At 46.7% G+C, this 23135-nt stretch overlaps 1 protein-coding gene across 6 annotated transcripts in view; it reads left to right on the top strand.

Moving 5' to 3' along the window:
- The window catches only part of LOC130276901 (mucin-5AC-like), a 442145-nt gene that overhangs the window by 160812 nt on the left and 258198 nt on the right, over positions 1–23135 (top strand). For all 6 annotated transcript variants that reach the window (XM_056526890.1, XM_056526891.1, XM_056526895.1 and 3 more), the window contains 7 exons: positions 7973–8111; positions 9681–9788; positions 9893–10072; positions 11056–11295; positions 11371–11527; positions 19306–19434; positions 19550–19694. In XM_056526890.1, the coding sequence (XP_056382865.1) occupies positions 7973–8111; positions 9681–9788; positions 9893–10072; positions 11056–11295; positions 11371–11527; positions 19306–19434; positions 19550–19694 (1098 nt within the window). The remainder of the gene's footprint in view (positions 1–7972; positions 8112–9680; positions 9789–9892; positions 10073–11055; positions 11296–11370; positions 11528–19305; positions 19435–19549; positions 19695–23135) is intronic.

The following is a 23135-nucleotide window of genomic DNA, read 5'->3' on the forward strand; positions in this document are numbered from 1 at the left end:
TAATTTTTGTAATTTTCCGTTGTTGTTCTATTATTATTGTTACCTCCTCATTGTAACTGTCATTGTCTGTTTTTTCATTTATGTTTTTCTGTGTTGTCATCACATGTTGGTCATGTGACTGTATACACAATCACCTGACCGAGTTGCTTGCCAGGTTACTAGGCGACTGTTTGGCTCCACCCCTATGAATAGGAGGGCGGCACTGAGAGACATCATTCCGGCTAGAGGAAGTGCGCTCAGCCACACGAAACAACTTGTTCCGGTCTTCCCCGTCCTCCACCCCGCTCCCCTGCCTATTGCCACTGCAATGACTGCTGGACCGAAATAAATACCTGATTGGCGAGTGCGGCCTCTGTTCTTTTCTTTTGTTCTGCTACTTTTTAAGTGTACTGTAGAGCATTTTTCTGCCCTCATCAGTGCATACCACATACCTACATCTAAGTAGTGTACTTTTTTGTACCTGTAAATCTGTCAAGGGCCTAGATACTGTGAAAGACCAGCCAAAAGTGCACACCTGCTGCTGTTCTATACAAATACTGTTTTAAGCATAGTGAAGTGTGTTGTACTCCCCTCATATACGCACTAAGTTTGTCAGGCAGAGAAGTGCCAGGACGTGCTCAGAGGAGTGGCAGAGGCCTTAATCCTTCAGGCAGAGGTCGCAGCAGACTAGGGGCGAGTGGCAGCAGGATTCGCAGCGTCCTGCGAGTCCTGAGCTCCCGTTGTCAGCTAGCGGTCGTGTCTCGACCAGCAACCCATCTGCCGTTGTCGATTGGTTAACACGGTCATCCACTTCATCACAAGGGACATCTGATACCCCCAGTCAACAGTCGGTGGGTTCCTCAGACACAACCTTCAGTTGGCATGGCCCGAGAGCAGTCCCTGTCCTTCCATTGCCTCTGTCCTATGCTGTTCCCTCTCCTACAGAAGTATCTTATGCTGTGGGTTTGGCTCCACTATTCACTGAGGATGATCTACTAGAGGACAGTTAGCAGCTACTGCCCAGCCAAGAAGTGGAGGAGACATCCCCCGCTTTTTCCGCTAGGCCGGCAAGTAGTGATGAGGAGAGTGACGTGGGAGGCGGTGTTGCCAGTGAACCTGAGGAGGACATCAGTGACGTACAGACACTTGATGATGATGATGATGATGAAGCCGATTGCAATTGGGAGCCGGGTGCAGAAGGTGCTTCATCATCATCAGGAGAAAAGGGTTTAAGGTGGTTGCCCGTGAGGCAGCAGCTGAGCCAGCAAGGTGGTAACAAGGTTAGCAGTCAGTGTGGTGGAAGAAGTGGAAATTCTTGAGCCAAACGTGCCCGGGAGAGACCACCTGCTTCGCGGCAGCCTACCTTCCCGGGAGGTAGTGGAACAGGGGTTCCTGGAGACGGCGGCAGTAGCAGTCAAGTAGTGCAGACTGTTGGTGGGAAAATCAGCTACTCGGCGGTGTGGCAGTTTTTTTTTTATCAAGCATCCGGAGGAGGTTTACATTGCCACATGCAAGATATGTTGGCAGAAGGTGAAGCGTGGCGAGGGTCCCATTGATGGCACCACGGCCCTGTGTCAACATGTGCTTCACCACCATAAAGAGGCCTGGGAGAACCGTTGCTCCGATGTAGTGGTCCAACCTGCTGCATCACGCAGTGTCATACCCTCTTTCTGTTGCTCCAGATGCTCCTGCTCCTCCTACTTTTTGTCAGCCATTCCGCCAACAATCCATCGGTGAAGCCATGTCCAAGAGACAACAGGATGTGCCCACTCATCCAACGGCGCAGAAGCTGAATTTTCTCCTGTCCAAGTTGCTGGTGCTGCAGTCCCTCCCTTTTCAAGTGGTGAATTCTGCACCTTTCAGAGAACTGATGGCTTGTGCCGAGCCGAGGTGGAGAGTGCTAAGCCATCATTTCTTTGCGAAGAAAGCAGTACCTTCCCTGCACAATTTTGTGGAAGAGAAGATGGTCCAGTCCTTGAGCCTGTCGGTGTGTACCAAAGTGCATGGCAGCACCAGTCTGGGACAATACATGTCCTTTACGGCACACTGGGTGAATATGGTTCCTGCACAGCCACAACCCCAACGTGGACAGGTCACGCCGCTTCCTCCTCCACGCTCTCAGCCCGTCCGTCCTGTGACAGTGTGCCACTCTGCCTCCTCATCCTCCACCGTGTCCTCAGCCTCCACTGCCCAGACAAGTCTCAGTGGCCCTTCAGCATACCATGTGTGCAGGGCACAGCGGTGTCACACTGTTCTTCACATGGTTTGCCTTGGCGAAAAGAGTCACACAGGGGAGGAACTGCTAAAAGTAATTCGTAAAGAAATCTGAGCATGGCTTACTCCATGAAAACTGGAAATGGGAACCATGGTGACTGATGACGAAAAGAACATCTTGCATGCGCTGCGACTGAGAAGGCTGAGCCATGCGCCCTGCATAGCACACGTGTTCAATTTGGTTGTGAAGCAGTTCCTGAAGTGTTCCCCCCATTTGCAAGACATCCTAACAATAAGAAGGAAACTTTGCATGCACTTCAGCCACTTGTACACAGGATGTGCCCACTCATCCAACGGCGCAGAAGCTGAATTTTCTCCTGTCCAAGTTGCTGGTGCTGCAGTCCCTCCCTTTTCAAGTGGTGAATTCTGCACCTTTCAGAGAACTGATGGCTTGTGCCGAGCCGAGGTGGAGAGTGCTAAGCCATCATTTCTTTGCGAAGAAAGCAGTACCTTCCCTGCACAATTTTGTGGAAGAGAAGATGGTCCAGTCCTTGAGCCTGTCGGTGTGTACCAAAGTGCATGGCAGCACCAGTCTGGGACAATACATGTCCTTTACGGCACACTGGGTGAATATGGTTCCTGCACAGCCACAACCCCAACGTGGACAGGTCACGCCGCTTCCTCCTCCACGCTCTCAGCCCGTCCGTCCTGTGACAGTGTGCCACTCTGCCTCCTCATCCTCCACCGTGTCCTCAGCCTCCACTGCCCAGACAAGTCTCAGTGGCCCTTCAGCATACCATGTGTGCAGGGCACAGCGGTGTCACACTGTTCTTCACATGGTTTGCCTTGGCGAAAAGAGTCACACAGGGGAGGAACTGCTAAAAGTAATTCGTAAAGAAATCTGAGCATGGCTTACTCCATGAAAACTGGAAATGGGAACCATGGTGACTGATGACGAAAAGAACATCTTGCATGCGCTGCGACTGAGAAGGCTGAGCCATGCGCCCTGCATAGCACACGTGTTCAATTTGGTTGTGAAGCAGTTCCTGAAGTGTTCCCCCCATTTGCAAGACATCCTAACAATAAGAAGGAAACTTTGCATGCACTTCAGCCACTTGTACACAGCAAAGCACACCCTCCTTAAGCTGCAGCGTCAGAACATTATCCCCCAACATAGTCTGATTTGTGATGTTGCCACACTTTGGAATTCCACCCTCCATATGTTGGACCGACTGTACGAACAGAGAAAAGCCATCACCGATTTCTTGATAATCCAAGCGGATAGGGGTACTCTGCTTTGCAACTTCAATATGAACAAGTGGCAGCTAACACGTGACACCTGCCGTTTGCTCAGGCCCTTTGAGAAAGCCATATTATTAGTAAGTCACCAGGATTACAGGATGAACGATGTCATTCCACTGGTTCATTTCTTACAACGCGTGTTGGAAACAATGGGTGGTCAGGGCACCTGAGACATGGTTCCTACATCTCACGGCCACATGAGCCCTGTGGGGGCTTAACTGGAGGAGGGGGAGGGGCACAGTGGAGCACAGTTTAGATTTCGGCAAATGGGCTTTTTTTTCTAGTAATCTGACAGGAGAGGAGGAGCAGGAACATCCAGAGGAGCTAGAGGGTTATGGGGAAGGCGAGACAGAGGACCCAGACACACCGTGGCAGTATGCAGTGTAGATGGAGGCAGGGAGTCCCTCCGAGTAACTTGCACAAATGACACGATGCATCCTCACCTGCTTGCGTAGTGACAGCCGAATTGTCACCATTCGGCAGCAGGATGACTTCTGGATCTCCAACTTATTGGACCCTCGCTATCAGCACAAAATAGGGGCCTTTTTTACATCCACTGAGAGGGAGGACAAAATGACCTACTACGGAGGCATCCTATGTAGTCAGTTGGCTGATTCTTATCGGCACCATCGCCCATCCTCTCGCAGGTCTGAGTCGGGGGGCCTTCTGGGCTCACCTTCCACTGCCATGGCTGCTGGGGAGGGGTGGGGTGGCAGGCGCAGTACCAGCTCCATCAGCAGCAGCCTGAGTCTACAGTTGCTGATGAGTAGCATTCTTCACCCACATAGTGAAGAAACTCATCAGCAGCAGGTAGACCTGGAGCAGGACCTGAACCAGCAGGTGCGTGCATATCTTGACATGTCCATGCTAACACACCTTGAAGATCCGCTGGATTTCTGGGCAGCCAAACTTGATTTGTGGTCTCAACTAGCAGAGTTTGCCCTGGAAAACTTGTCCAGCCTGGCCAGTAGTGTGCCATCAGAGTGGGTGTTTAGTGCGGAGGGGGCCATAGTCACTCCAAGGAGAACTCACCCCATGGAGAACTGGGGTATGTCCATGAAAAATGTGGAGAGACTGACCTTTGTGAAGATGAATCAAGCATGGATCAGCCAGGATTTCCACCCACCAATGCCTGATGCATAAGAGTAGATTGACCATGGTGCCACACCAACACTTCACAAATATGGATAGTGCCAAACTGATTTAAGCCCTACTCCCCAGTTACAAATATTCCTCTGCATCAGGCCTTTTTTTTTTTACCCACCTTTGTCACTGGATACTGGTATTGCCACCCACTGCACCACTCTGTCACTGGATCACTTTCAGGACTCCTGATGCTGCTGCCACCTCCAGGCTGTCTCATTCAGCCACTATATGGTCTCTTTTCATGCTTCAGCCAACTCCAGGCTGTGCCATTCATCCAATATATGGATTACTGATGCTTCAGCCAGCTCCAGTCGGTGTCATTCAGCAACTTCATGGTTTAGTGATGCTGCTGGGCCTAGTACATTACCTATATATGTTTATGGTAGCACTAGGTACCATACATCTTCAATGGAAATTTCAAAATGCATCTTTTATTCTTAGAGATTGTGAGGCCCTATTGTCTCCTCATCTGTCACCAACTCCAGTCTGTGCCATTCAGACACATATGGTCTCCCCATGCTGCTACAAATTCCAGGTAGTCATTACGCCACTAGATGGTCTTCTCATACTGATGCCACCTCCAGGCTGTATCATTCAGCAACTATATGGTCTCTTCTCATGCTTCAGCCAACTCCAGGCTGTGTCATTCAGCCACTAAATGGTCTCCTCCTACTGATGCCACCTCCAGGCTCTGTCATTCTGCTGCCATGTGACATGTGACTCCTTGTTAGATTTGGTCCTTTGTACCCACATGCCGGGGCCCGGGACACTAAAACTTGGGAATTAAAAGTTCAATCTCAAAACCCTCAATTTCAATTTAAAAATCTTAAATTTAGATGTAAAAATCATGAATTTCAATGGTCTCCTTATGCTTCTGCCAACTCCAGGCTGCGCCATTCAGACATTTTATGGTCTCCTCATGCTTCAGCAGACTGCAGGCTGTGTCATTCAGCCAATATATGGTTTACTGATGCTGCTGGGCCTGGGTCTGGGCCTAAATTCTTTTATATGGTAGCACTAGCTACCCTAAATCTTCAATTTAAATTTCTAAATGTGTCTTTTTTTCTTAGGGATTGTGAAGCCCTGGTGTCTCTTCATGCTTCAGCCAACTCCAGGCTTTGTCATTCAGGCAATATATGGTTTACTGATGCTGCTGGGCCTTGGTCTGGGAATAAAAATGTTGTTATGGTAGCACTAGCTACCCAAAATCTTCGGTTTAAATTTCAAACTTCATCTGTTTTTTCTTAGGGATTGTGAAGCCCTGGTGTCTACTCATGCTGCTGCCAACTCCAGGCTGTGCCATTCAGACATTATATGGTCTCCTCAGGCTTCAGCCAACTCCAGGCTTTGTCATTCACGCAATATATGATTTACTGATGCTGCTGGGCCTGGGTCTGGGAATAAAATGTTTGTTATGGTAGCACTAGCTACCCAAAATCTTCAGTTTAAATTTCAAACGTTGTCTTTTTTTCTCAGTGATTTGGAAGCGCTGGTGTCTACTCATGCTGCTGCCAACTCCAGACTGTGCCATTCAGACACTATATGGTCTCCTCATGCTTCAGCCAATGCCAGACTTTGTCATTCAGGCAATATATGGTTTACTGATGCTGCTGGGCCATGGTCTGGGAATAAACATTTTGTTATGGTAGCACTAGCTACCCAAAATCTTCAGTTTAAATTTCAAACTTTGTCTGTTTTTTCTTGGGGATTGTGAAGCCATGGTGTCTACTCATGCTTCAGCCAATTCCAGGCTATGTCATTCAGGCAATATATGGTTTACTGATGGTGCTGGGCCTGGGAATAAAAATGTTTTTATGGTAGCACTAGCAACCCAAAATCTTCAGTTTCAATTTCAAACTTCATATTTTTTTCTTAGGGATTGTGAAGCCCTGGTGTCTACTCATGCTTATGCCAACTCCAGGCTGTGCCATTCAGACACTGTATGGTCTCCACATGCTTCAGCAAACTCCAGGCTTTGTCATTCAGGCGATATATGGTTTACTGATGCTGCTGGGCCTGGGTCTGGAAATACATTTTTTTTTGTTATGGTAGCACTAGCTACCCAAAATCTTCAGTTTAAATTTCAAACTTGATGCAGGACGTAAATGTACATCCTGGTGCGGTGGTACTTAATGTACCAGGATGTACATTTACGTCCTATACATTACCGCGAGCATCGGAGCAATGCTTGGGTCATGCGTGGTGGGTCCCGGCTGCTGATAGCAGCCAGGGACCCGCCGGTAATGGCCGACATCCACGATCACGCGGATGTCCGCCATTAACCCCTCAGATACCGAGATCATAGTTCTGGATGCCACGGAGATCCGATCATCCAGAATGGCGGACGGAGGTCCCCTCACCTGCCTTCGCTGCCATCCACTGGTCTTCTGCTCTGGTCTGAGATCGAGCAGACCAGAGCAGAAGATGACCGAAAACACTGATCTGTGCTATGCCCTATGCATAGCACTAAACAGTATTAGCAATCGAATGATTGCTATAAATAGTCTCCTATGGGGACTATTAAAGTGTTAAAATAAAAGGAAATAATACAATACAGGGGCCGGAACATCGTTACGTCATGGCTCCGCCCCTCGTGACATCATGACCCGCCCCTTTCAATACAAGTCTATGGGAGGGGGCGTGGCAGTCATCACGCCCCTCCCATAGACTTACATTAAAGGGACGGGCCGTGATGTCACGAGGGGCGGAGCCATGACGTCATGCTACTCCGTCCCCTGTATCACCCGTCATTACGCACAGAGCGAACTCGCTCTGTGCTGTAATGATAGCGCAGTGCCGCAGTGGGGATCCCCGGGGTCCCCAGCAGCGGGACCGCGGCCATCTGACATCTTATCCCCTATCCTTTGGATAGGGGATAAGATGTCTAGGGGCGGAGTACCCCTTTAAGGCCAAAATGGGCTGAGTCCTTAAGGGGTTAATAAGTAGTAAAAATAATAAAAACTAACTACACGAGTTGAATATTGCTGAACTTGTACTGACATGAACAAAAAAGTTAACATGTCAGTTTAATGTTACGTGAATAGAGTAAAAATGAAACCTCCCAATTTACAAATGTTTCACAAATACATTTTATTTTCTTGTTTTGTATTATAATTTATGGTAAAGGTGAAGGGTATCTCCAGAAAGAATATTTAACCCTGCAAAAACAAGCCCTAATGGCTCTGTGGAAAAAAAATAAAAAATAAATGGCTCTTGGAAGGCAAGAAAGGAAAAAACAAAAAATAGCATGGCCATTAGAGGTTTAATTAAATTAAAATAAATAAATAAATACATAACATTCTATTGAGGATATCTTATTCATGTCTTTCAGTGTCTGTGAGAAAAGAAAGTGGAAATGTACAAACAGTACTTGTTTAGCTACGTGTACTATTTATGGTGATGGACATTATATCACTTTTGATGGAAAACGCTACATTTTTACTGGAGAATGCCAATATACCCTTTCACAGGTATTGTATGAATTACAACTAGACTCCTGTAGACTAGATTATGTTTCTTTCTGCAAGTATAAAGCTAAATGTAAGCACCTCTCATGCAAAGTATGTGAGAAGGAGACCTTCTGTAACCAGACTTGTGATTATTTTATTTTTGCATTTTGATACTGGTTAAAATTAGTTTATGCATAAAGAAAACATTGTACACAAAGGCTACATTCACACAGGGGAATGCCCACAAGGAAAATCTCTGTGAGGACATTCCCCTGACAGCAAAGTGCTGGTAGAACATGAGCGTGCTTGTACCGCACAGAAATGTGCTGTCATAGACAGCAATGCCTTTTCATGTGCAGTCTGCAGAAAGAATAGACATGTGTATTCTTTCTGGGAACACCGGAATTAGAATTTCCGCACCAGAGGTTTCCATGAACAGTGCAGCAGAATCCCATTGAAACCCATTAAATCTCTGTGCAGAATTACACTGCATACTTCTGCACAGAAATTCAATTGTGTGTCTCAAAGTTGGCCAAATCCATCAATTCCAGATCAGTTTATTGATAATCTAGTGTGTATTGGAACCTCCGTACTGTCTGTGAGTCACATGTGACAGATTTGTTCCTGATATTTCTGTAGTTGTCACAATTTGGGTTTGCAGAATTATGCTGTATTACCAACCGAATGTACATCCCAAATGTAATCTTTCATTAATAAGAATCAAGAAATACATCAATATGCAATTAATTACATCTCCCCAGTATATCCTATAAGAAAGGATTGCATATATTCCTTAGGAATGCCTGGTATGTCTTATTTACTCAATCTGGATGTGCTCAATCTGTTCATGTTAAAGGGGTACTCCATCCCTAGACATCTTATCCCCTATCCAAAGGATAGGGGATAAGATGTCAGATGGCGGGGGTCCCACTGCTGGGGACCCCCGGGATCTCGGCTGCAACACCCACTTCAACGGCTTCCGGCTACGCGTTATCTATATAGAAACCAATGAACACCATATATTGATTAGCTTTTCCAAAATTACCTGGCAATTACATAATTAATGGATGACCCCACAGCATGGCTTAGGAGACCGAGATCAGCTATGCCAGAGACCAACATTACCACAGAGGGATGATTTCCACTGTAACTAGAGTTCCTATGGATGCCCCAGTTACAGTGGAAACCTACAAAATTAAAGTGTACCTCCACAGTTCAGTTTAGTGCTGCCCAGGGTGAAATGCATCTTTTCACGCTGGGCGGCACAGTTGCTAAGGCAACCGTTAGATGCCTAGCGAGCTTCTTACACAAGCCCTATGCGTATTTTTACTGCATATTTTGTGCAGCTGATTTTGCTACCCATTAACTTCAATAGGTAAGGTAGCATAATCAGTTGCAGAAAATATTGGACTACGTTTCTCTCTGTTTGTAAAGCACCACGAGTGGAAAATCACTTACAAATGTCTGATCATTTAGAAATGTAACACTAGTCATTAAGGGGTTACAATTTAAAATGATTAAGTATTTTGCACATACAAACAAATGTGGATAGTATACCAGTTGAATATAGTACTTTCTATTCAACTCAAGGACCATTGCTCTCTAAATGACAACGGTACATTTAGGATCATAACAGAAAATGTTCCATGTGGAACCACAGGAATGACCTGCTCCAAGTCCATCAAAGTTTTTCTTGGGGTGAGTAAACGGAACTACAATACATAAATACCAGAATTCCCCGATTTTGTCATAAAAATGCTTTCTCCACACACTGCTTATCTGAGTCAATTCTGTCTTCAAAGAGTTACGAGTTTATCCTTGTTGATGATCATCTTAATGTGGCCCAGAGAGGGTCCGGTGACAATGTTCCATATAAAGTGCGACTTATGGGTATCTACTTGGTTATTGAAACTCAATCGGGTCTGCTCCTATTATGGGATAAGAAGACAAGCATCTTCATCAAAGTCACCAGTGAATTTAGGGTAAGCCTCTGTTATGTTGTGAAACATAGAGATAAATGGAATAACATTGCATAATTATCCTTTACAGAACATCTGGCCTTTGCTTAGAAGTTAGTTTTTTATCATTTCCAATTTGTGGGCAATTGTCATATTTGGAATGTAATCTTGTCTTTATATTGATACTTACCGTATTTTTCGCCCTATAGGACGCTCCGGCATATAAGACGCACCCAATTTTAAATGAGGAAAATCTAGAATACAATGTAAAGTATAGGGCACAGTGATCTTCAACCAGCGGACCTCCAGATGTTGCAAAACTACAACTTCTGCCATGCCCGGACAGCCAACGGCTGTCCGGGCATGGCAGAAGTTGTAGTTTTGCAACATCTGGAGGTCCGCAGGTTGAAGACCACTGGTATAGGAGGTAATACTCACGTGTCCCCGCCGCTCTGGACCCGTCACCGCTCGTCACCGCTGCCTTGGATGTCACCCTCCATCGCTGTCGCCGCGTCCCCGGGGTGTCCCCGTCGCTTCAGAACGTCTCTGCTGCCCGATATCCTCGTTCTCCATCGCCGCCATCACGTCGCAAAGCACGCCGCGACGCACGACGGCGTGATGACAACGAAGGAGAGCGCCAGCCATGCAGGGGATGCCGGCACAGAGCAGACACCGAGGAGGCAGGTAAGATCCCTCCCGGTGCAGCCGGGTTAGTGTCACTTTCGCTTCAGACACGGCGGTCAGCTTTGATCGCCGCCTCTGAAGAGTTCATACAGGGCATCACCGCGATCGGTGATGTCCTGTATTAGCCGTGGGTCCCGGCCGTTGATGGCCGCAGGGACCGCCGCGATAGGTGTGTATTCGCTGTATAAGACGCACCAACTTTTCTCCCACAGTTTTGGGGAAGAAAAAGTGCGTCTTATACGGCGAGAAATCCGGTAACATTAAAACATTACTACTTTAGGTGGATTCCTATTAAAGCAGTCTTTTTTTTTGTATATTTCTAGGGGAAGCTTTGTGGACTGTGTGGAAACTATGATGGAAATGCAATCAATGATTTTACTACTCGTAACAATGCCATCGTTGGAAACATAGAGGAATTCGGAAACAGTTGGAAGTTGGTTGCAACCTGTCCAGATGCCAAAGTCAACCGGGATCCTTGTTCATTGAACCCATATAGAGTATCATGGGCGCAGAAACAGTGCAGTGTCATAGGCAGTGAAGTCTTCTCTGCTTGCCATCCACATGTATGTTTAATACAATTAAAAGATAATCTGCTCCTGCCACACAGCACAGATTTATAATGATTTTTGTGTCTTTAGGTTGACCCATTCAAGTACTATGAAGCATGTGTTACTGATACGTGTGCCTGTAACACCGGGGGAGACTGTGAGTGTTTATGTACAGCAATTGCGGCCTATGCACAGGCTTGCGGAGAATTCGGAATATGTGTCTCCTGGAGAACTCCCAACCTCTGTCGTGAGTAATAAGTGTTCATATTGATTAAGTTTACTTCTTAAAGGGGTTGATCAGCAAAGGAAGCAACCTATGTTTGGTGTCAAAAAGTATAATAAAACTAATATTACTAGTATTATTAGCCATAGTGCAGAGAACTCTTCATATCAGAGAAAGCAGAGTTCACATCCCTTCTCCCCCCTCCCCTCCTGTCTGCTGAGGACTAGACCATGAATGCTTAGAGGGGAGCTCAATATTACTGCTCAAATACGCAGCAAAATATGGCACATGGGTCACACATGCCATATTCTGCTGTGTATTTGCTGCTGCATATTTCCCTGCCCATTAGAGTCAATGGGTAGTAAAAGCAGCTGCAGAAAGTATGCAGCAATATACGAAATGTGTAACCCTACCCTAAGGATGTATTCACACATACAGTATCCTGAGCATATATAAATTGAAGCTGCACATTTGAAGCTGTGTTCATTCATTTAGTTTACATTGAAATCTGCAACATAAAATCTGCATTAGCAAATATATTGTATGTGTGAATACATCCTAAAGGGGCTATATAGGCTTAAATAAAATTGTGTTTATGGCTGGGTTGGGGAAAAATTAAAGAACATATACTCAGCTGCCCCGATTCCTGACAGCTGCCATGCTGACGCTACTAGTCCCCAGTCCTCATAGCTACTTACTGGCTGCTGATGATGTGTCTTTCCTGCAGGAATTGCCCTGCTCAGCCTATCACTGGCTACAGTGGTTTCCTGCCTCAGTCAGTGATTGATGGAGCTGGGCAGTTCCTACAAGGATAATACATCATCAGCAACCAGGTAGTCGCCAAGAGGACTGAGGACTGGTAACATCAGCTCAGCAGTTCCAGGATACCTGTGAAATAAGCATAGGTTCCTTTTTTTTGTCCATCCCCAACCACATATATATTTTTCAATCCCTGGATAACCCCTATAAGCAAATTGCTTGAAGGGGTTGATATCTCAGCCATGTTTTAATCTAAAGATAAATAACTCTTTCAAATCTCTTATTTGATGTGAATCTTAAAGGGGTATTCACACACCCCTTAGCTAGTTCCTAACATGGACATAGGTGTCAGCAGAGAGCATTGTGGTCAGATTGGGAAGAACTACATAATTTCCTCTGTAGTATACAGCAGCTGATAAGTACTGGAAAAATTGTGATTTTTATATAGAAGTAATTTACAAATCTGTTTAATTTTCTGGCACCAGTTCAATAAAAAATATTTGATTTTCACCAGAGTACCCCTTTAAGCCTGTTTAACCCCTTAACGACGCAGGACGTAAATGTACGTCCTGGTGCGGTGGTACTTAACGCAACAGGACGTACATTTACGTCCTAAGCATAACCGCGGGCATCGGAGCGATGCCTGTGTCATGCGCGGCTGATCCCGGCTGCTGATCGCAGCCAGGGACCCGCCGGCAATGGCCGACGCCCGCGATCTCGCGGGCGTCCGCCATTAACCCCTCAGGTGCCGGGATCAATACAGATCCCGGCATCTGCGGCAGTGCGCGATTTGAATGAATGATCGGATCGCCCGCAGCGCTGATGCGGGGATCCGATCATTCATAATGCCGCACGGAGGTCCCCTCTCCTTCCTCCGTGCGGCTCCCGGCGTCTCCTGCTCTGGTCTGTGATCGAGCAGACCAGAGCAGAAGATGACCGATAATACTGATCTGTTCTATGTCCTATACATAGAACAGATCAGTATTAGCAATCATGGTATTGCTATGAATAGTCCCCTATGGGGACTATTCAAGTGTAAAAAAAAATGTAAAAAAATGTAAAAGTAAAAGTAAAAAAAAAGGGAAAAATCCCCTCCCCCAATAAAAAAGTAAAACGTCCGTTTTTTTCTATTTTACCCCCAAAAAGCGTAAATTTTTTTTTTATAGACATATTTGAAATCGCCGCGTGCGTAAATGTCCGAACTATTAAAATAAAATGTTAATGATCCCATACGGTTAACGGCGTGAACGAAAAAAAAAAAAGTCCAAAATTCCTACTTTTTTAATACATTTTATTAAAAAAATGTATTAAAAGTTTTTTATATGCAAATGTGGTATCAAAAAAAAGTACAGATCATGGCGCAAAAAATGAGCCCCCATACCGCCACTTATACAGAAAAATAAAAAAGTTATAGGTCATCAAAATAAAGGGATTATAAACGTACTAATTTGGTTAAAAAGTTTGTGATTTTTTTTAAGCGCAACAATAATATAATATGTAATAATGGGTATCATTTTAATCGTATTGACCCTCAGAATAAAGAACACACGTCATTTTTACCATAAATTGTACGGCGTGAAAACTAAACCTTCCAAAATTAGCAAAATTGCGTTTTTCGTTTTAATTTCCCCACAAAAATAGTGTTTTTTGGTTGCGCCATACATTTTATGATATAATGAGTTATGTCATTACAAAGGACAACTGGTCGCGCAAAAAACAAGCCCTCATACTAGTCTGTGGATGAAAATATAAAAGAGTTATGATTTTTAGAAGGCGAGGAGGAAAAAATGAAAACGTAAAAATTAAATTGTCTGAGTCCTTAAGGCCAAAATGGGCTGAGTCCTTAAGGGGTTAACCCATTGGACATTGGACATAATTGCACATCCTAATCTGCTGGGACTTAGTGCACCAGTACATAAATTTACGTCCTGTACATGACGCAAGCACTAGTGTTACGCCGAGCGCTCCGGGTCCCTGCTCCTCCCCGGAGCGCTCACGGCGTCTCTCTCCCTGCAGCGCCCCGGTCAGACCCGCTGACCGGGAACGCTGCACTGACATTGCCGGCGGGGATGCGATTCGCATAGCGGGACGCGCCCGCTCGCGAATCGCATCCCAAGTCACTTACCCGTCCCGGTCCCCGGCTGTCATGTGCTGGCGCGCGCGGCTCCGCTCTCTAGGGCGCGCGCGCGCCAGTTCTCTGAGACTTAAAGGGCCAGTGAACCAATGATTGGTGCCTGGCCCAATTAGCCTGATTAGCTTCCACCTGCTCCCTGGCTATATCACCTCACTTCCCCTGCACTCCCTTGCCTTGTGCCAGTGAAAGCGTTTAGTGTTGTCCAAAGCCTGTGTTACCAGATCTCCTGCTTTCCATATTGACTACGAACCTTGCCGCCTGCCCCGACCTTCTGCTACGTCTGACCTTGCCTCTGCCTAGTCCTTCTGTCCCACGCCTTTCCAGCAGTCAGCGAGGTTGAGCCGTTGCTAGTGGATACGACCTGGTTGCTACTGCCGCAGCAAGACCATACCGCTTTGCGGCGGGCTCTGGTGAACACCAGTAGCCTCTTAGAACCGGTCCACCAGCACGGCCCACGCCAATCCCTCACTGACACAGTGGATCCACAACCTGTAAGCCGAATCGTGACAGTAGATCCGGCCATGGATCCCGCTGAGGTGCCGCTGCCAAGTCTCGCTGACCTTACCATGGTGGTCGCTCAGCAATCGCAGCAAATTGCCCAACAAGGACAGCAGCTGTCGCAGTTGACCGCCACGTTACAGCAACTTCTGCCTCTGCTACAGCAGCAACCATCTCCTCCGCCAGCTCCTGCACCCCCTCCGCAGCGAGTGGCCGCTCCGAGTCTCCGCTTGTCCCTGCCGGACAAATTGGATGGGGATTCTAGACTCTGCCGTGGATTTTTGTCTCAATGTTCCATGCATATGGAGATGTTGTCGGACCAATTTCCTACAGAACGGTCTAAGGTGGCGTTCGTAGTGAGCCTTCTTTCTGGAAAGGCCTTGTCTTGGGCCACACCGCTCTGGGACCGCAATGATCCTGCCACAGCCACAGTCCAGTCCTTCTTCGCTGAAGTCCGTAGTGTCTTCGAGGAACCAGCCCGAGCTTCTTCTGCCGAGACTGCCCTGCTGAGGCCATGCAAGTGGATCGGTCTCGCCTGACCCAGGAAGAGAGGAATCGCCGTAGGGAAGAAAATCTTTGTCTGTACTGTGCCAGTACCGAACATTTCTTGGTGGATTGCCCTATTCGTCCAACACGTCTAGGAAACGCACGCACGCACCCAGCTCACGTGGGTGTGGCATCTCTTGGTTCGAAGTCTACTTCTCCACGTCTCACGGTGCCCGTGCGGATTTCTCCTTCTGCCAACTCCTCCCTCTCAGCTGTGGCCTTCTTGGACTCTGGTGCCTCTGGGAATTTTATTCTGGATTCTTTGGTGAATAAATTCTGCATCCCGGTGACCCGTCTCGTCAAGCCGCTCTACATTTCCGCGGTCAACGGAGTTAGATTGGATTGCACCGTGAGTTACCGCACAAAACCCCTCTTAATGTGCATTGGACCCTATCACGAAATGATTGCATTTTTCGTCCTTCCCAACTGCACCTCTGAGGTCCTCCTCGGTCTGCCATGGCTCCAGCTTCATTCTCCCACCCTTGACTGGACCACCGGGGAGATCAAGAACTGGGACTCTGCTTGCCACAAGAAATGCCTCTCCCCCCCTCCCAGTCCCATCAGGCAAGCCTCAGTGCCTCCTCCTACACCTGGTCCCCCCAAGGCTTATCAGGACTGTTCCCTGCCTCCTCATGGCCCCCCTCCTGGTGACACCCTGCCCCGTGCCAAGCTTCACCCTCTGCCCTCCCTCCCCATTCCCACTCCTGCTGTACGGCCTGCCTTTGAGGAAACCCTACAATCACTCCCGGTGTCCTCATCCCATGGGAAGCAGTTGCCGGACAAAGAAAGGGGGAGACCTAAGGGGGGGGGTACTGTTACGCCGAGCGCTCCGGGTCCCTGCTCCTCCCCGGAGCGCTCACGGCGTCTCTCTCCCTGCAGCGCCCCGGTCAGACCCGCTGACCGGGAGCGCTGCACTGACATTGCTGGCGGGGATGCGATTCGCATAGCGGGACGTGCCCGCTCGCGAATCGCATCCCAAGTCACTTACCCATCCCGGTCCCCGGCTGTCATGTGCTGGCATGCGCGGTTCTGCTTTCTAGGGCGCGCGCGCGCCAGTTCTCTGAGACTTAAAGGGCCAGTGCACCAATGATTGGTGCCTGGCCCAATTTGCCTGATTAGCTTCCACCTGCTCCCTGGCTATATCACCTCACTTCCCCTGCACTCCCTTGCCGGATCTTGTTGCCTTGTGCCAGTGAAAGTGTTGTCCAAAGCCTGTGTTACCAGATCTCCTGCTTTCCATATTGACTACGAACCTTGCCGCCTGCCCCGACCTTCTGCTACGTCTGACCTTGCCTCTGCCTAGTCCTTCTGTCCCACGCCTTTTCAGCAGTCAGCGAGGTTGAGCCGTTGCTAGTGGATACGACCTGGTTGCTACTGCCGCAACAAGACCATCCCGCTTTGCGGCGGGCTCTGGTGAACACCAGTAGCCTCTTAGAACCGGTTCACCAGCACGGTCCACGCCAATCCCTCGCTGACACAGTGGATCCACAACCTGTAAGCCGAATCGTGACAACTAGAATGGTGCTTGCATCATGCACGGCAGGTCCCAGCTACTTTCAGCAGCCAGTGATCCGCCGGTAATCAGCAATTGCGCTGATGTCCGCCATTACCCCTCAGATGCCGTGATCAATACAGATCATGGCATCTGAGTCAATGCAGCACTTTGAATGGATTATCCAGTCATCCAAGATGGCGGACGGAGGTCCCCTCACTCTGCTGCTCTCGTGTGGTCTTCTTCTCTGGTCTGACATCAAGTAGACCAAAGAAGAAGGTTGCCAATAATACTGTTCAGTGCTATGCCTATGCATATCACTGAACAGTAATAGCAATCTAATGATTGCTATAAATAGTCCCCTATGGGTATATAAAAAGTGAAAAAAAAAATTTAAAAAAATTTGATAAAGCCCCTCCCCCAATAAAAATGTAAGTCACTTTTTTTCCCCCATTTACCCCAAAAAACTTAAAAAAAATGTATTCAAAAACATATTTGGTTTGGCCCTTGCATAAATACAGGGCCAGATTAAGAGCATCATGGGCCTTGTGCTGAGAATTTTTCTGAGCCTTTTTATGAAATGTATCACTCCTATCCTTATATAGTGATCCAGACACTAATGGTGGTATGGTATATCTCCTATCCTTATATAGTAGCTCCCCACATTAGGTGCAGTATAGTTCCCCCACATTAGGTGCAGTATAGCTCCCCACATTAGGTGCAGTATAGTTCCCCCACATTAGGTGCAGTATAGTTCCCCCACATTAGGTGCAGTATAGTTCCCCCACATTAGGTGCAGTATAGTTCCCCACATTAGGTGCAGTATAGTTTCACCACATTAGGTGCAGTATAATTCCCCCACATTAGGTGCAGTATAGTTCACCCACAATAGGTGCAGTATAGCTCCCCACATTAGGTGCAGTATAGTTTCCCACATTAGGTGCAGTATAGCTCCCCACATTAGTTGCAGTATAGTACCCCACATTAGGTGCAGTATAGCCCCACATTAGGTGCAGTATAGTCCCCCACATTAGGTGCAGTATAGTTCCCCACATTAGGTGCAGTATAGTTCCTCACATTAGGTGCAGTATAGTTCCCCCACATTAGGTGCAGTATAGTTCCCCCACATAAGGTGCAGTATAGTTCGCCACATTAGGTGCAGTATAGTTCCCCATATTAGGTGCAGTATAGTTCCCCCACATTAGGTGCAATATAGTTCTCCCACATTAGATGCAATATAGCTCCCCATATTAGGTGCAGTATAGTTCCCCACATTAGGTGCAGTATAGCTCCCCACATTAGGTGCAGTACAGTCCCCCCCCCCCCCCAGACATACAGCCTCCAGCCATATACAGTGGATGGCTGGAGGCTGTATGCCTGTGTACTGCCCCACTTCAGTGTTCTGACCACCACTCCTCCGTTTCGGGGTCACAATCAACTGCTATGGCCTACAGGCCATAGCAGTAGGTACTGGGATCGGAGGAGTGGTGGTCGGAACACTGAAGATGACGTAGAACATACAGGTAAGTTACCATGCGCGCGTCTTCCTCCTCGCTGCTCCGCTCTGCTATTGCCATGGGCGCATGCACGGGACGTCAGTGACGTCCCTGTATGCACTACCTCCCGGCGGCCCTTGCGTTGAAAAAGTGAACGCGGGGGTGCCGCAGAGAGGTAACTGCCAGGACATCCATGTGTCCTGAAAAGATCTTTTGGGACACAGGGATGTCCAGAATGTGATGGGGGCCCCCTGCGGTGGTCAGGGCCAGAGTGAGGCCCCACCCAGAGTGAGGGTTGGTAGAGCTGCCTCTGGCTCTGACTGCCAGCCACCGTGGCCCGTGAGAGTACAGAGTTGCGAGAGTAGAGAGGATTTAAACTCTGTTCTCTTGCGGGTGGCTCTGCTCCTCGGTGGCCTTTTTGGAGGCTGGCTGGGCCTATTTTACTTAAGGGGCCTGGAGCTGCAGCTCCATCAGCCCCTACATTAATCCAGCCCTGATTAAATGTCCGAACCATCAAAATATAATGTTAATGATCCCCTATGGTGAACGGTGTTAATGTAAAAAAAGAAGAAAGTCCAAAATTGCTGTTTGGTCACATCCCATTTCACCCAAAAAAAAAAAAAAATGTGATGAAAGAGTCACATATATGCAAACGTGGTACCAGATGGTGGTAAAATGTTTTCATATTTTTAATCCACTTAGAAATACAGATGTTTGTTCAAACAGAGTGTGGACTGACATCTAATGAGACTAATATTACGGACATACTTTATTCCTATTTTCCAGACATGTTTTGCTATTTCTTTTATGATGTGTGAACATAGCCTGAAATTGTTTTGTTTTTGTTATTAACCTCCATTGTTGACATTATAAACAGCTCTCTTCTGTGACTACTATAATGAAGACAATGGTTGCCAGTGGCACTATAAACCCTGTGGTGCTCCATGCATGAAAACCTGTAGAAATCCAAGTGGAAAATGCAATTATCTGATAAGAGGCCTAGAAGGTAAATATTCCTAAGTGCAGATAATGATTGATTTATTATTTTTTTTTACAGTGAAATACTTGCCAGAAAAAATTGTGTTCCAAAAGTAACCTTTTTATTATTGTCTATTGAACAGGATGCTACCCCCATTGTCCTCCTGATAAACCTTATTTTGATGAAGATGAAATGCAGTGTGTTGCAGTATGTGGCTGCTATGACGAGGAAAGGAAACATTACAAGCTGGGGGCAGAGGTTCCAAGTGGGCAGAACTGCTATATTTGGTATTTATTTTCTTCTTTTTAACACTTAAAAACTGCTATTTACAGATCAAATCACATATAAAAGTATGTGTAACAATCTCATCTGTCACCTGTCCCAAACTATAGTTGGGTAATCAGATTCCATGGCAGTTCAAAGCCTTCTGAGCTGACCACTTGGCAGTCTGCTCATATGGGGAGATTTAAAAAATATATATATAAAAAAGCCCCAAAATTTATATTAACCCCTTTTCGTATTGCCTGGAGAGGAATTGTCTTACCTACTAAAATATAACATTATTAAAGGGGTTTACCAGGAAAAAACTTTTTTTTATATATATCAACTGGCTCCAGAAAGTTAAACAGATTTGTAAATTACTTCTATTAAAAAATCTTAATCCTTTCAGTACTTATGAGCTTCTGAAGTTAAGGTTGTTCTTTTCTGTCTAAATCCTCTCTGATGACACCTGTCTCGGGAAACGCCCAGTTTAGAAGAGGTTTGCTATGGGGATTTGCTTCTAAACTGGGCGTTTCCCGAGAGAGGTGTCATCAGAGAGGATTTAGACAGAAAAGAACAACCTTAACTTCAGAAGCTCATAAGTACTGAAAGGATTAAGATTTTTTAATAGAAGTAATTTACAAATCTGTTTAACTTTCTGGAGCCAGTTGATATATATAAAAAAAAGTTTTTTCCTGGATAACCCCTTTAATCTTGTTTGGTGAACTGTGTAAACTAAAAAAATAGGAACGCCCCCACCCTCCCTCCCCAAAGATAGACCTGTACACCCTGCCTTCTTCCGATCACCGCTACTATCCAGAGCAGGGATCAGCAGAAATGGCAGAGATCAGGTTAGGCGAGAGGGACACTGTTTCTCTACCAGTGTGCCCCACCTGTTGCAAAACTACATCTCCCACCATACACGATCTGTCAGTGCATGGTTGGAATTGTAGTTTTGCAACAGCTTGGGCACATTGGTTGGCCAACACTGAGTTAGGCTTTGTTACGTAACTCAGTGTTTCCCAACCTGTGTGCCTCCAGCTGTTGCAAAACTACAACTCCCAGCATGCTCTGCCAGACAGTGCATGCTGGGAGTTGGAGTTTTGCAACAGCTGAAGGCACACTGGTGGGGAAAAACTAAGTCAGGGTCTGTTATCTACTCAGTGTTTCCCAACCTGTGTGCCTGTAAAACTGTGCAACTGAGGCACACTGGTGGGGAAACACTGAGTTAGGTAACAGATCTAGCAGTGCATGCTGGGAATTGTAGTTTTGCAACAGATGAAGGTTTGCTCCCCTCCCCCCCTCCCTTTTTTTCTGTTTTTTCTTTTTCAAAAAGTACAGGGTACTCGCTGTAAACCCGACTGTGTGCACGTACCCTAAACGCACTACACTACAATACACTTACACAAAATAAAGAGTAAAACTAAGAGAAATACATTTACACACACACTTACACAGTTACTCCCCCCCTTTTCCACCAATAAAACATAAATATGACCTGTAGGGCAGTATGTACCAAGCGGTGAGCCTCCAGCTGTTGCCACACTACAACTCCCAGCATGATAGGACACATTATAGAGGTGTATATTTCTCCGACTTTACAGTCGTATGTGAAGAGGACAGGCTCTTGCCCACACCTTCCCATGCAAGACCCTCTCAGTCTCTGCAAATATCAGCCACCCCTGTGCCTCAAATGCACATGGCGCTCTCTTCATACTGAGCTCTGTCGTATTTCAAAGCAACAGTTTAGGTCCATATTTGGGGTATTTTTTGTACTCGGGAGAAATTGTGTTAACACATTTTGGGGGACTTTTGCTCCTTTTACCCCTTATAAAAATGGAAATTTGGGGGCTACACCAACATTTTAGTGTACAAAAATTACATTACAATTACAATATCGTATCCCCATATTTTTCATTTTCTCAAGAGGTAAAAGTAGAAAAAATGTTAACACAATCTTTCCCGAGTACAGAAATACCCCATACGTGTATGTAAAGTGCTATGTAGGTGCACAAAAGAGCTCAGGAGTGACAGCGCACTTTGTCCATTTCAGGCCTAAATTGGTGATTTTGCATTGGAATGGCTAATAGTTGCAGAGGTTCTGACATCTGATGCTAAAAAATACCACCCACATGTGACCCTATTTTGGAAACTACTCCCCTCAAGGAATGCAAGGCTATGTTAACACATGGTCATTTGTGGGGGGCTTTTTACTGTTCTTGCACCATTGGAGCTTTATAAATGCAGCATGGTCCCCAAAATCTATTCCAGCCAAATGCACTCTTAAAAAGCCAAAAGGGGCTAGTAAGTCAAAGAGGATGTCATGGCGTAGGGCGGTTGCGCACGGATCTCTCCCCCCTCCTCCCCGAACTCCCAGTACCTGGTCTGCCGGAGGCCTCTCCTGAGACCGTTTGAAGTGCCACGGCAGTGGTGATGGCTCCCCCGCCTTCCACGGGGGGGCCTCGGCCTGAAGCGTGGGGTGTCCGTGGTGGGAACCACAGCATCGCTTCCCCGGCTCCCACGCTGAAGTTCCCCCTCCACAGTCACAGATGGTATCCTCCGGCGTCCTATGATTGGAGGATGGGCCAGTCAGCTGGTCTTGGACATGTGTGCAGAAGTGAGGAGAAGCTGAGCGGCTTGGGTGACGTGAGTGGGCTCTATGAGACTGATATGCTGCAATATGGATGTTGAACTGTACTTTGAGTTAAGGGGGATGCCTTTGAAGCTGTGTGTTGGGACTCAAGCTCTGGCCCACTTGGCGCCGGCCTCCCATGGCCTCTGTCGCTCTCCTCCCCCCTCTGTCTCCTTTAGGAGTTTGAAAACTTTATAGGACAGGTTTATTCTGGACTGTGCCCTAAGACTGTGGTTTTGGAGGGATTGTGGGGTGGATTGGTTGGGGGGGGTGCTGGGGAGGGGGAGCTGGTGTCATAAAGTAGGTGGTTTCTGAGGTAGTTTGGTGGATGTAGGATAGAGACAAGCTAATGTTAGTGGGTCATGAAGAGGGAAGGGGAGGGGGAAAGGGGTTTTTATTTTATTTTTTTTCTTCTTCTTATATTTTTATGAGAGATAGATTTAATATTTTTTTGGAATGGTAGGGGAATGGCGGAGCGACGTAAGAAAGTGGCAATTTTTGACAGGGTCCAAAATAATTTGCTAGCAATTGTTTGCCTGGTTGAATCTCATGTTACCAGGGAATCTGAGCGGAAAATTTCCAGAAGATGGGCCCAATTGGAGTTTCACTCCTCGGCATCTAGCTATTCAGCAGGGGTCTCTGTGTATATACATAGAGCAATCCTAATAAAACATTTTTGCAAAAGGATAGATCATAGGAGTCAGTATGTTTTTTTTTGCATGCCAAGTTTTTTGATTGGGAAGTATTGATGGCCTTTTTTTTACGTCCCCCCGCCATTCTCCACTCAGCCACTACTAGATCTATTTGTCTTCTCCAAAGGGAAGGAACATTTCCC

This window comes from Hyla sarda, chromosome 6 (genome assembly GCF_029499605.1).
Source record: "Hyla sarda isolate aHylSar1 chromosome 6, aHylSar1.hap1, whole genome shotgun sequence".
Lineage (NCBI taxonomy): Eukaryota > Metazoa > Chordata > Amphibia > Anura > Hylidae > Hyla > Hyla sarda.